General features: G+C 43.2%; 2 protein-coding genes across 2 annotated transcripts; one reads left to right on the forward strand and one right to left on the reverse strand.

The window, feature by feature from the left end:
* Positions 1-391: 391 nt before the first annotated feature.
* On the forward strand, positions 392-2785 carry LOC130696508 (outer mitochondrial transmembrane helix translocase-like). Its single transcript, XM_057519585.2, has 10 exons — positions 392-624; positions 1100-1274; positions 1346-1386; positions 1453-1524; positions 1595-1701; positions 1759-1816; positions 2114-2150; positions 2226-2311; positions 2391-2451; positions 2507-2785. The coding sequence occupies exons 1-10, from the start codon at positions 448-450 to the stop codon at positions 2740-2742; spliced, it is 1050 nt and encodes a 349-aa protein (XP_057375568.1). The 5' UTR covers positions 392-447; the 3' UTR covers positions 2743-2785.
* A 38-nt stretch (positions 2786-2823) lies between these two features.
* LOC130697023 (disks large homolog 5-like) lies at positions 2824-7626 on the reverse strand. Its single transcript, XM_057520147.1, is given in 11 exon segments — positions 2824-3089; positions 3168-3232; positions 3344-3845; positions 3910-4193; positions 4286-4574; positions 4708-4792; positions 4794-4994; positions 5327-5824; positions 5903-6844; positions 6983-7281; positions 7381-7626. Coding segments are annotated over 11 exon segments (3456 nt in total). The 3' UTR covers positions 2824-3044.
* Between the last annotated feature and the right edge of the window lie 5273 nt (positions 7627-12899).

The following is a 12899-nucleotide window of genomic DNA, read 5'->3' on the forward strand; positions in this document are numbered from 1 at the left end:
CACAGGCCAATAAATCGGAAGCCGACTTTGTCGCTAGATGGCGGAAAGATCGATCAATTTTCGATCGCGATCACGGCAAGTCCGATCGGCAATTTGATTTATAACAAGATTGCCATTACAATCACAACAATTGGTGATGACTGGTTGATTTGAAATTCCAGCTAAATTTTAAAAAATGTTAATGGTGGTTCAAACCGGTTATGCCCAGTTGCAAACTGAAAACCAACCGCAGCCGAAAATGGCTAAACCGAACCGACGGTTTGACAATTCTTTTCCGCTAACCGTGGTTTGCCCCGATCAAAGACGATCGGCGCCGAGCCCTAGTCTTCAAATAGCGGACCAGTTGTCTGCGGAAATGTGGCACCGCCGGCCCATGGCAGACGCACCAAATCTACATCACCTCACATCACCTTAGAGTTATTCTTTAGCAAGCTTAACAAATATAAAATGAATGAAGGAACAAAACTTTCACTCGTGCTACGGATAGCGGTGGCATCGGCATTTACCTATGTTGCAGTGAAATGGATGGTAGATCAATTAGATCCCACAAAGGAAAAAAAAAATAAGGCCAAACAACAAGCTCAAGCCCTCATGACTAAATTGCGAATAAAAACCAATTTACAGGTATTCAAACTAGAAATGGCTCAACATTGTCCTATTTTGACATGGTGACATTTTGGCATGTCTTTGTAAGTGTAGTGGATTTTCTGAATCTGTGAGCAAACAATCTTGTAAACTAAACTTGTCCTGTTAATCAATTGTTGCAAAAGATCAAGTAGCTTTTACTCCAACCTAAGGTGCTAAATTTTTTTAAACAAGGTTCTTTGGAGTGTCGCTAATAGTGTAGTGGTATAATGATGTTTTAGATGTGTTAAGTTTTTTTTGCAAATCAGCTGGTCAGCAGCCAACATTTTGGTATAATTTTTAAATTTGAAAGTGTTTTTTCCACCAATATTGGAATCTAACTACGCAGAGGCAAAAGTTTTTTAATAGTCACTTAGTTTTCTATATTTATAAAATTATTTCCCCTTTTTAATCTAATGTCAAGCAAAATAAGATAATGACAAAGCAGGCAAAAAGTGATTTTGAATATTTGTAGTTGACAGAGTATGAACTTGCAATTGCAAGTAATTTAGTGGACCCCGAAAGCATTCCTGTATCCTGGAATGACATTGCTGGTCTGGATAGTGTGGTACAGGAGCTGCATGACACTCTTGTCTTACCTATCAAAAGTCAAAAACCGTTTCCAAGCCAGTTGCTGCAGCCTCCAAAAGGTTGTTAGATCTTGTGAAGATTTTTTTTAGTAATTGGTTCTTCTATATAATTTGATAAAAATTATATATAGGTATGCTCTTGCATGGACCTCCAGGGTGTGGAAAAACTATGGTATCTATTTTCTAACATAAAGAGATCTAGTTCCTCTTTATATATTTTGTTTGTTCCCTATTCCAGGTGGCCAAAGCCACTGCAAAGGAAGCTGGAATGAGATTTATAAACTTGGATGCTTCAGTACTAACTGACAAGGTAAAAAAAAGTTTGACATAGCAAAATGATACTACTTTTTAAAAAATCGCAAAATTTTTCAAATTGCAAGTGGTATGGTGAGAGCCAAAAACTAGCAACAGCGGTTTTTTCGTTGGCTGTAAAAATTCAGCCGTGCATTATATTTATCGACGAAATTGACTCTCTCCTTCGTTCCAGGTAATTGAATCAAGTTTTTGTTCTAAAAATGGTGATGAGCTTTTTTCTTTGTTCAAGAGATTCAAACGACCATGAAGCGACCGCTATGGTGAAGGCCCTTTTCATGTCGCACTGGGTATAGTAGTTGTCATAAGCATTCTCTGGCTTGCTATAATTCTGTCGTAGCTGTTGTTCTTGGGTATGCAATCGGCAACGACCAACACTTGATTTTTCATTGGATATCGCAAAGAATGTGTCAGAATTCTATAATAAGGAAAAATGTTGGCACATCCTTTACGGTAATTAAGAAAGAGCGACTTCTAGGGTACACCCCAGATAAAGCGCTTCTGGCCAATCGTAATGGATAAAACACCGATTGTGTGTGCCCGACAGAGAATTTGTTCATTAACATTGTTTTCGTTTTCGTACGCAGGATGGTCTAACAACAGACAATACCAAAAATAACGTCGGTTAGTAGAATGTTCTAGGATTTTAATAAACTAATGAATAATAGAATAATTGATTTTCTGTTGTCCTCACGAAAGTTGTTTTAGGCGCAACCAATCGACCACAGGACGTGGATAAGGCCATTTTACGTCGAATGCCTGCATCTTTCTACATCGGACTTCCAGTATACCATGACAAGATTTGTAGAAAACACGTATTAATTTTTTTTTAAATGTAAATCTATTTGGATCTTAACTGTGTAGGGTACAGAACAGCGTCGGCAGATTGCGCAAACAATCTTAAAAAACGAACGCTTAGCTACAGGTACAAAAAAAAGTCACCAGTTTTTTTGTGAGAATTCAGTTAATTCTGTTATTAGATGTCGATCTGGAACAGCTGGCAACGTTAACTGAAGGTTTTTCGGGCTCGGACATCAGAGAAGTTTGTCGAGCGGCGGCTGTTTATGGAATGCGTGACAGTTTGAAAAATGCGACCAACGATACCCTCGTAGAAGAATGTATCACCATGGGAAACTTCTTGCAGGCGCTTGGGAAATTGCGTGAGTCAAAATTACATTGTGGGACATTGCCGTTATCTCGCGTCGATTTAGATTAAGTGTCTAGGAGCAACGAAAAATAAACTTCGTTCCGGTACAAAATTTTAGCGAATTTTTTTTGTGTACTAGATTGATGAATGCAGTATTGCTTGAATGTATTGTCCAATATATAATCGACACAATGTACATGCGCTTGGTGAATCTAACTCAAATGCGAAAAAGTCGGTAAATAATTCACACAATAAAAATGGCTTTAAAAGTACAAAGAAAGAAGGTCAACCCGCAAGAGGCATAACAACGTTAAAAATCGGTAAGTAACCGAGAAAGCTGCCCATCACAAATTGAAATGCTGTACAGTAATTCACCAGATTGAACCACGAGGCACCCACAGAATTTTTGTTTGTTCCTAAAATAATAATTAAAAAAAAACGCATTTAACGCAAACTAGAGAGGAAATGAAATGCTAATTGGGACGAATACTAACCTGTTCGACTACTGCAGATACTTGCGTACATAAACACGCCAAATTGCCACCTGCTGGTATTACGGCTGTAGAACAAAGAACAATGCACAAAAAGGTTAGTCGAAGCACTATTAAAATACAAGACGTCTCCATGGCAACTTGGAAGTCAATGGGCAAAATAAAAAACAGTGAATTACCTGATATGAGATGACGATGCTCAGCTTCCACTTTGATGACATGCTCATACATTTCTTTAGCTGCTTTAGCTGCCGTTTTGTCGGATGGCACGCGAGTGTCTTTGACCTCACGGACATGTTTAACTGACTTGAACTTCAAAAGAATAATAATCGGGAAACAATGTCGGTTATGCAATCGCGACACGGCATTTAAAGAAACGTCCAATACGCCATGCAAGTTCTTTTCGCCAACACTTTGAACTGCAGATACGGTAATGCATTCATAATGCGTTCCTTTTCGTCGATACTCAATAAAATTATTTTCATCCAGGTTTTTCTCCATGTACGATTCAGGGTAAGGCATTAGCTCTGGCATTACGCGAACGAATTTTCGCGGAAATTCTTGGACGAGTTTGTCAACTACATAGTCCGAGAGTGGCCCTACTATTATAACGGGGCGTATTTCTTTGCAATCATATCTTTCAACTTGAGCATATGAAACAGGACGCGGAGGAACGGTTTCCTATTTGTTTAAATAATTGCAATCAACTCATATGTATAGCAGATATGGCAGTACTATTTTCTACCTGGACGTAGATAGAAGAGAGGCCTAAACCCTCTGAAGATCCAAGCTGTAGGCTTGCGTCGGAAAAACTTGCAATCTCCTTTGAATCTCGGGATGAGCTACGAGTGTGCTTCCTCCTCCTAAAAAAACTGCGTCGCGCTGACGTTGATGAACGCCGTGATTCGTGATCCAAATCAGCCAAGCTCGATCGCTGTAGAAGTTCTTCTTCAATTTTATACTTTGACGGTATAACACCACATCGAATTTTGCGACCTTCATTATCAACTAGCCATGCTCTCCACAATCCTACGGCAACAAAATTGTAAAACCCATATTTTTTCTAGTCATTGACAAACAGAAAATGTTCCCAATTTTTGTAGACAAAGAGCAAACATTACCTGGAACACCATTAAACATGGTATTGTCAATATGCAATATATCATCACGGCGGAAACACAGTTCCATTTGTTCGTGACTATCGAAAGCCATTTTATCAAACTGTGCTCGAACGTAGAAGCTATCGCCAGGCTGTTCAGCGATTTCCCGATAGCGCTCCATGTCATGTTGAACAACCAGCGTCACCTTTTCCGTGGGTTTCGCTAGCTCGTACGCCGCTTGTTCAGCCGTTGAATCTCGTAGGTTAACGCTGTTGAACTCAAGAATCCGGTCACCACAACGCAAACCAGCCTACAAAAAAAGGTAGTTGATGACATTTTAACTTTTTTTTTAGCTTTTGTAATCCACGACAGTAAAAGGTTTGAATAAAACTTTGTTTATCCAAGGGAGATTTTTTATAATGCATGTGCCAAACGAAGCATACCTTAAAAGCTGGTGAATCATTTTGGACGGCATGGATGAAAATTCCCACAGCGTTCCCACCAACCAAGCTGATCCCAAGACTGTGCTTTTTTCATCTCAAGATGAACAAGGCGCGGTTCCCTGTCACGATCCCGACAGTTACCGCCATTTTCGTCAACTACAGTAGCCGGAATGATTACTGAGGTTGGCCTTTTTAAAGTGGCTAGAGCATGGTGACGTGTAAGGGTGCCGTGAATGGAAGGAGGTCGAACAATTGAAGAGCGAGATTCACTTCCACGATCGATCAACCTTTGAAACAAATCAACATAAAAAAAAAATTAATCATGTGAACAAAATACGAAAGGCAAAAACTAATTTGGCTGTAACTTTTAGATTGCGCAATATTTTAACTGGTATTCAATGGTACGGATATTCAAAGACGTGACACGGAAAAGAATACTTTACAGTACATTACTGGAACATCAGAAAACAAATTGTCTTTTCCCATGTCAAAATAGAGGCAAATCCATCCATACACTCAATGGATGGTAGGCGTGGACATAAGCACTACAAACACTTCAGCCAAGGCTGTATTTTGGAGACCAAACAGACAGTAATAAAACAAAAACGAACAAACATACCGATCGAATTGTAAGGTGTTCCTTAAAGACGCTGAAACTGGATCAATAACGTCAGCTTTCGAACTGCTTCCATTACCACTGTTGTTGCTGTGATCTCGCGAATGCCGGGGGGAATTGCATGGTGTAGGTGATCCTGAACGCGATTTGGATCGCTGGTGCGACCCTCCACCATTTCCGTCACATTCGCTGCTCGAACTGGTCATTGATGGCGGTCCCATTAAGCCCATTCCATTCATTTCTTGCAACTCCTGGTACTTGGTAGGATTGTACTGAACCAGCATCGTTATGGAATCCCCACATTGATGTAGAACACAGGCAGCAAGTTGATATGTGGCGCTGCGCATGTTGATGCCACAAACTTCTAGCAGCTGATCGCCAACTTGCAAACCAACTTGTGCTGCCAAACTAGACTGATGCACAGATGAAACGAAAACTCCACCAGAATTGCGGCAAAATATTTGAATGCCTAATGGTTCCGAAGATTTTTCAATATACACTCTAAAAAATTTAATGTAAACATCATGGAATTAGAATACAGTGGCTTAAGTATAAATGAAACAAAAAAATTAGATTTACCTGCGTAGCTCATCCGGTGCCGGCTTAAATTTGTTACCGGTACCAGTTGCCCAAGAATATTCCTCGATTGACGACCGGCTACCCACGCCAGTACCTGGTCGACCTGGACTTAGGATTTCGACATGAAAATTAGGCATCGGGCTTCCATGCTCGGAAAGACGTTCGACGCTGCTGGTTGACATTCTTCCAATGCTGTTTCTGCTCGTCACACTTGGATTCGAGGGAATTCGTATTCTAGCTGGCTCTTTCTTAACTGTGCCAATGCTATCAGAATAAGGAAGCTGTACATATTCTGTATGGCTCCCTCGATTCGATTCATATCCAAACGGTACAGGGACAGAGGAATGGTTATGGCTGTGCTTGTGCGTCCTCGAATACGTCGAATCAATCGATGGAGACTGGGTGTGGCTGTACGATTTGTTGGAAAGAAGGCTGTGTGGTCCTCCCAAAGGAAAATCGTATGGGCTCTCCGTTGGTTGCCGAGGTAGTGGAGGCGGCGAGGAATAACGGGGCGGAGACAAGTTGTGTTGATGGCTATGCATATGCCCGACGTGAGGAGACACTTTATATTTTAGAGAAGAATGTAGCGCTGTTGGATAAAGTTGAGACTGTATGCGTAGATGCGTTGGAAGCGTAGAAGGCAATGCTGCGTGAACATGAACAGGTCCTCCTCCAGACAAGCCACTGGCAACGGTTGTAAGAGTCTGGGCCCCAGACGCCGGGGCTAATTGTCCATTCCGACAAACTTCGGTGTCCGCATCGGCTTTGCACGTTGTTCCGCAACCAGCGTTTCCTTTTTTTTTCAAGTATCTACCTAAATCCTCTTTGCCTAAGTTGCCAGATTGCACGGACAGGTCTATGCTTCCATCAGATGGTGGATCAACAGTTTTCATGCTAGTTCTGTCCCCATACGTCCTGTAGTCACCACTGGGAGCTGTTTGGCTGTAATAACAACAAATATTATTGTACATGGTTTAATTTCATGCAACAACGAAAAGACGAAAACAAGAAAAGAATAGATAGGTTGAAAAAAGAAAAGAAAAGAGTACTGATATCAGGAGATCGTCTTGAATTTCTTACCCAGAATCTTTGTCATCATCGGTCGTGTCGTCAACTGCCACCTCATCTTTGGAAGTTTTGGAAGCATCAATAAACACGGAGAGTGGTAGCCTGGCACGTGGGTATTTATAACTATGAAATAACGTATTAGCTCCTTCTAAATATTCTCCGGAAACGAAAGGAGATCCAGCGCGACATCGAGGCCATGTGCCGCCACTGTTCATTCTCGTATCATCTCTTTTACATTCAGATTTCGAACTGCCCATAATTCGGTTTCTTCTACTTAGGGTAACGAGGCCAGAACACATTTCATTTTTTTTCTATAAAAGAAAAACAATATGTATCATTAAAAAAATAATTAATTAAGTAATAAAAAATGAATAAATAAAATGTGCAAATGAGAAACGTGGAAGAATTACTTGATGAGTTCCCGAATTAGAAGCAGCATCATTGTTGGTAACGGTGTGAGGGTTGTAACGGTCAATTACGTCTTCTAAAATTGCGATCGCAGCCGCCTCGCGGTCAGTCCCGCTCGCAATAGGACTGTTTGAAGTATTGCAGACTGGCCGTTTTCCGTTATCCGACAATGGCTTCACGTTGCTGGAGCGGATCTCTTCAGTAGGGGTATCGACCCAAAGGACGACAACGAATTGGTCTACTTCCATCGAGGACCTTCGTTCCTGAACCTAGACCCCTCAGAGTGGTACACTTGGGAAGAGATTACGGAGCCGGAAGAAGGAGACGTAAATGTAATTTGTGTCTTGGCAGTCAAGACGGAAGCTGAGAATCATGTCATCGATCGATTTGTCGCACATTTTTCCAGTTTGTTGAAACTTCAACGAGTGTTGGCCTGGAGTACAAGATTTGTCAACAATGCCAGAGCAAAGCTACGTGGAGAAAAACCCATTGTCGGAGAGTTAACGGTAGAAGAAATGGTAACGTCGTTGACAATATGCATCATACGCGCGCAGGAGTTTGCATTTGCTGAAGAACTCTATGCCCTTCGTAAGAATCTGGAATTGCCCCTCAGATAAAAGCTTCGTACCTTCAAGCCTTTCTTGGATGACGTCGGACAGTTGCGAATAGGCGGACGTATACTTCAAGCGCCGATCGACTACGCAGCTAAGCACCCCATACTCCTACCAGCGTCTCAACTTTTAACAAAAAGGATAATTTGGGGCACCATGTTAGACACATGCACCTCAAGGCCGAGAGATTGCTGACTGACCTCCGTTCCCGCTATTAGGTACTTTCTGGACGCCAAGTGGTAAAATCGGTGATCAACAACTGTTTTCCTTGCAAGCGCGTGTCGGCGAAGCCTAACCCACCGTTGATGGCTTCTCTTCCAGTACATCGTTTAATGCCTCATCTGCCCGCGTTCACGTACACAGGGATCGACTACTTTGGTCCCTTGACCGTACGAGTTGGTGGAAGGGGAAGAAGACATGAAAAACGTTGGGTCAGTCTATTCACGTGCTTGACAACCCGAGCAGTTCACCTGGAGGTAGCAAATGGACTTAGTATGGAGGAATTCTTACTCTGTTTCTCTCGTTTTACAAGCCTACGCGGAAAACCGAAGGTCGTGTACAGCGACATTGGGACAACTTTTGTTGCCGCCGAGCAGGAGTTACGGCAAGCCTTAGAAGAACTCGCCAGTAAACACGAAGAACTTAAGACGTTAATGGCTTGCCAACAAATTGAGTAGCATTTGTCTCCACCCCACGGACCCCACTTTTGTGGTGTTCGGGAAAGAATCGTACAATCCTGCAAACGGGCAATGAAAACCAGCATCGGTAATTGCCTAGTCACGGACCAATTGCTACGAACCATATTCGCTGAAGTGGCAGCTTTATTAAACGCCCGGCCGTTAACCCATCTGAGTATGGATCCAGAAGACCCAGATCTCTTAACGCCAAATCACTTTCTATATGGTGGAGCTCGGCCGTATTTGCCCCCACAGTTGGCTGACGTGGAAGATATGAACGTAACCAACAAGCAGTTTCTGCAAAGTCAAGCCATCCTTCAACACTTTTGGAACAGATGGCTACGCGAATACGTTCCACACTTAACCGAGAGAAGAAAATGGCAAGAAAACAGACCTAACGTCACCGTGGGAGATCTAGTACTTGTAATTGAACCAAATACCTTGCGTGGGCAGTAGCCGATGGGAAAAGTGCTTGAGGTTATTCCCAGCACCACGGATAATGTCGATCGAGTTGTAAAGGTGAAGCTTAGCAACCATCCAAAACCATGTATTCGGCCGGTGGCAAAATTATGTATCATGGTTGCGGCAAAGGAACAAGAAGTTTACGCAAAAGAAGAGAAAATGGAATCTTCAACAGCGTAAATGTTTAATTTAAGTATTGTAAAATGTAAATACTGTCTGTAATGGAGCTATAATTAATAGCTCCCTCAACACCCACAAATTGTAAATGTAACAAGTGAAATCACCATGGCAACACACAAATGTAAACAACGTACGAAAAACGCAACTCAAATTCTGGACTCCTACGTACAACGTAAGACATGGCTGAAAATCCATAGCCATACGAAGCATCCGTCAAAGAAAGACTTAGAGTGAGTCGGGAGCGGGAGGAAGAATATGCGGCCAACCTCAAGGATACAATTGACAAACATGTGATTGCCAAAAAGGAGGCCATCGACAAACTGTACGCCTACCAGCGGGCCATCCTAGACCTCGACAAAGAAATAGAAATACTTTCCGGGGATCTAGTCAACGTTCACGTCCACTTCCGAGCCGAGCGAGAGACCCTGATGAGCAAATGCATCGGGTCTCTTTTACGTAAAGCTCGGTATACGGAGGCCGATGCTCCGCCACCCACGCCGGTCGCCACTGCAAGTCAGCCCACGTTTGTCGTCCCGCTCCATACACCCAACATCCTGTGTATTTTGAAGTCGCACGTATTGGGACCGACCCCCTGCAGAAGGAAGATCACGGAGTGTGAGGAGTTTATGCTCCTCACAAACCAGGATTGACTCAAACTTCTCTTTGCCCAGCGACGGTGTTTCGGTTGTTTTGTTCCGACCGCCGTCGCCGGGCACAAAAAAATTGCTGACTGTACCCATCCCTGATGTTGTACGCTGTGCCACACACAAGATCACCACCAGATCTTGTGTGCCCCGAAGAAAGCGTACAACAATCTTCTCACTCATTAAGGATGGCCCGTCATTTAGTTGTTGGGAGAAGATTTCACATTCGCGTTGTTTTTTTTTTGTAGTGTGTTGTACGTTCGAAGTTGTCTTTTCTTTTGGTTTGATGCACCTGTTGTCACGGTGGGTCCCGCTGTCACCAACGGTGCTGCCCTCGCGGGCAGGGCTGTAGGGGGCACGGACCTACGCAGTTATTGTGTGCCATTTAGTTTTTTCTTTGTCTTTGATGTTGGAGGGGGGTTGGGTCGCCTTTTGTGCCTACACCCCATTTTTGAGTTGTCCTTTTTTTGCCAGTATTCGTTAAAATTCCGACCCAGACAGTCGTCCAGACAAGTTGTCTAGTTTTTGTTTCGTCATTTTTCTTTTTTTCCTCGTGTAAGTTCAGCCTCAGTTTTGTCCCGTCCCTCAAATCAAGCGTGACGTCTTTGTTTCCTCCAAGCCCTGAAATAAAGCATTTTCCTTTTTTATACATCATCTCGTTCATCTCACTTCCTTCACCCTCATCTCTCATCTTTCTCTGTTGCCAACTCTCGCACGGAGTCAGTATCAGTTGCGGCAAAAGAATAAGAAGTTTACGCAAAAGAAGAAAAAACGGAATCTTCAACAGTGGAAACTTTCAACCTTAGTATAGTAAAAATGTAAATATTGCTTGTAATGGAGCTAGAATCAAAAGCTCCCCGCTCAAAACTCAAACTGTAAATGTAATAAGTAAGATCATGTAATGTCAACATACAAATGTAAACAACGCAGGAAAATCGCAACTCAAACCTTGGTGGAGGATTCACTAAGCTAAACGCCACCTATATTCAAGTTCAAATATAGGGCAAAGTTAGGTCGCTTGCTGTTCAGTACCAAAAAAAACTGGAAACTGCTTATCATACTCTGCTAGCAGACGGCATTCAGTCGACCTAACTTCGTCTAGTGAAACGTGCTCCCTGTGAACTCCTAAGTCCAACGTTATTACCATGGCTGAGTATCCACTTCCATCAGCTGCATCCGTAAAAGAAACACTTAAAGTGAGTAGGGAACGTGAGCAAAAATGTGTTGCCAACATCAAGGAAACAATTGAGGACATCTTAAAGGCAAAAAAGGAAGCCGTTGACAACAAACGACTTTGGTCTACTTGTACCAAAGCGCGATCCTTGGTCTCGACAAGGAACACGACAAGCTGCAACAGGACCTTGTAAACGTGCACCGGCCCTTCAAGACCGAGCGATAGACCCTGATGAGTGGGTACATCGGGTCTCTCCGACGCAAGGATCGAGGGAAGGCGGCCGAAGCTCCGGTACTCCCGTCGGTCACCACCCCCGACCGTCCCACGTTCATCGTGCCGCTGGGCACCCCAAACATCATGTGCTTCCTAAAGTCCCACGTCTCGGGAGCAACGCCCTGCAAAAAGAAGGTTTCAGAATGTGATGAGTTTATGCTCCTCACTAACCAAGATCGACTGGAGCTTCTCTTTTCTCAGCGGAGCTTTTTCGGTTGTTTTGTCCCGACCGCCGTCGCCGGACACACCAGGATTTCTGATTGCCCTCACCACAGAACTTGTACGCTTTGTAACACGCAGGACCATCACCAGGTTCTGTGTGGAACAAAGAAAGCGTACAAAGATCTCCCAAGCCATTGAAGTTCCTCGATGTTCATCGCCCCCACGTTTGAAGTTTGCCTTTGTTTTGTTGCACCTGTTGCCATGGTGGGTCCCGCTGTCACCTACGGTGCTGCCCTCGCGGGCAGGGCTGTAAGAGGCACGGGACCGCAAATGTAGTGACCCTTTCGTTTGTTTTCTTTTGCCCCTTTTTTGGGAAGGTGAGGAAGTTCACTTTCAGTTTTTGAACCAGACAGTCTTTGTTCAGTTCGTTGTAAGCCAGTATTTAGTTTTTTTTTCAACCGTTGTCTCATTCCCATCATCCATTTCGCTTCAACCGAGAAATAATACATCATAGTCTCATCTCACCTAGAGTCATTTTTTCATTCAACTTTCTTTCACCTCATCACTCTTACCACATCATCCATCTCATCTCTCTCTGTTACATTCCCAGCACGGGAAATTCGTAACAGACGACACGATAAACACGAGGCCCCTAACGTATGTCTCGGGGTACAGGCAGAATCAGAGAAACCCGGTAGACGATGAGGAGAGAGAATACTCGGACAGAGTACCATTAATCAAGAGAGAAAAGATAAGAAGGAACTTGCCATCATCCTGGTGGGAAGGCTTCTATAAGGAATAAGTGGCAGACCTCGAGAGATTTCACTGCCCAACACAGCAGGACCAAACAGATCGAGGTCGGACAGGTAGTTCTGATACACGATGAGCATTCTAAAAGAACGAAGTGGAAGATCGGGAGAGTGGCCAAATTCTTCCCAAGCTCATAAACAAGTACAGGAGATTGGCAGTATTAGTTGCCGATTAAATAAAAAGATTGCTTTCTTAGGCTTTTCTTAGGATAGGCTTTTCCCAAACGGTGGCATCACCTCAGAGTTTAAAGCAATGTATGGCGGAGTGCCACAAGGGGCTATCATCAGTCTCATTCTCTTCAATATTATGCTGTCAGATCAAGAGATGAGACTCCCAAGGATCTAAAACTAACTAAAACAGTGTATGCCGATGACATAACAATCTGCACCCCAACCCAGCGACCGATAAACGCAGAAACAACTCTCCAACCCTATATTGACAAAATACGGAAATGGGGTAGGAAATGGAAACTAAAGTTCTCGGCAGAAAAATCATTGACAGTCACTTTCACCCGTGCATACAAACCAG

Source organism: Daphnia carinata, chromosome 5, assembly GCF_022539665.2.
Source record: "Daphnia carinata strain CSIRO-1 chromosome 5, CSIRO_AGI_Dcar_HiC_V3, whole genome shotgun sequence".
NCBI lineage: Eukaryota > Metazoa > Arthropoda > Branchiopoda > Diplostraca > Daphniidae > Daphnia > Daphnia carinata.

What these genes read in the sequence shown, in the direction of transcription:
- LOC130696508 (XM_057519585.2), top strand. Translation starts at nt 448, where the DNA reads ATGAATGAAGGAACAAAACTTTCACTCGTGCTACGGATAGCGGTGGCA. An exon ending in GAATAAAAACCAATTTACAG is followed by an intron (nt 625 to 1,099) that starts GTATTCAAACTA and finishes GAATATTTGTAG; the next exon opens with TTGACAGAGTATGAACTTGC. An exon ending in GTTGCTGCAGCCTCCAAAAG is followed by an intron (nt 1,275 to 1,345) that starts GTTGTTAGATCT and finishes AATTATATATAG; the next exon opens with GTATGCTCTTGCATGGACCT.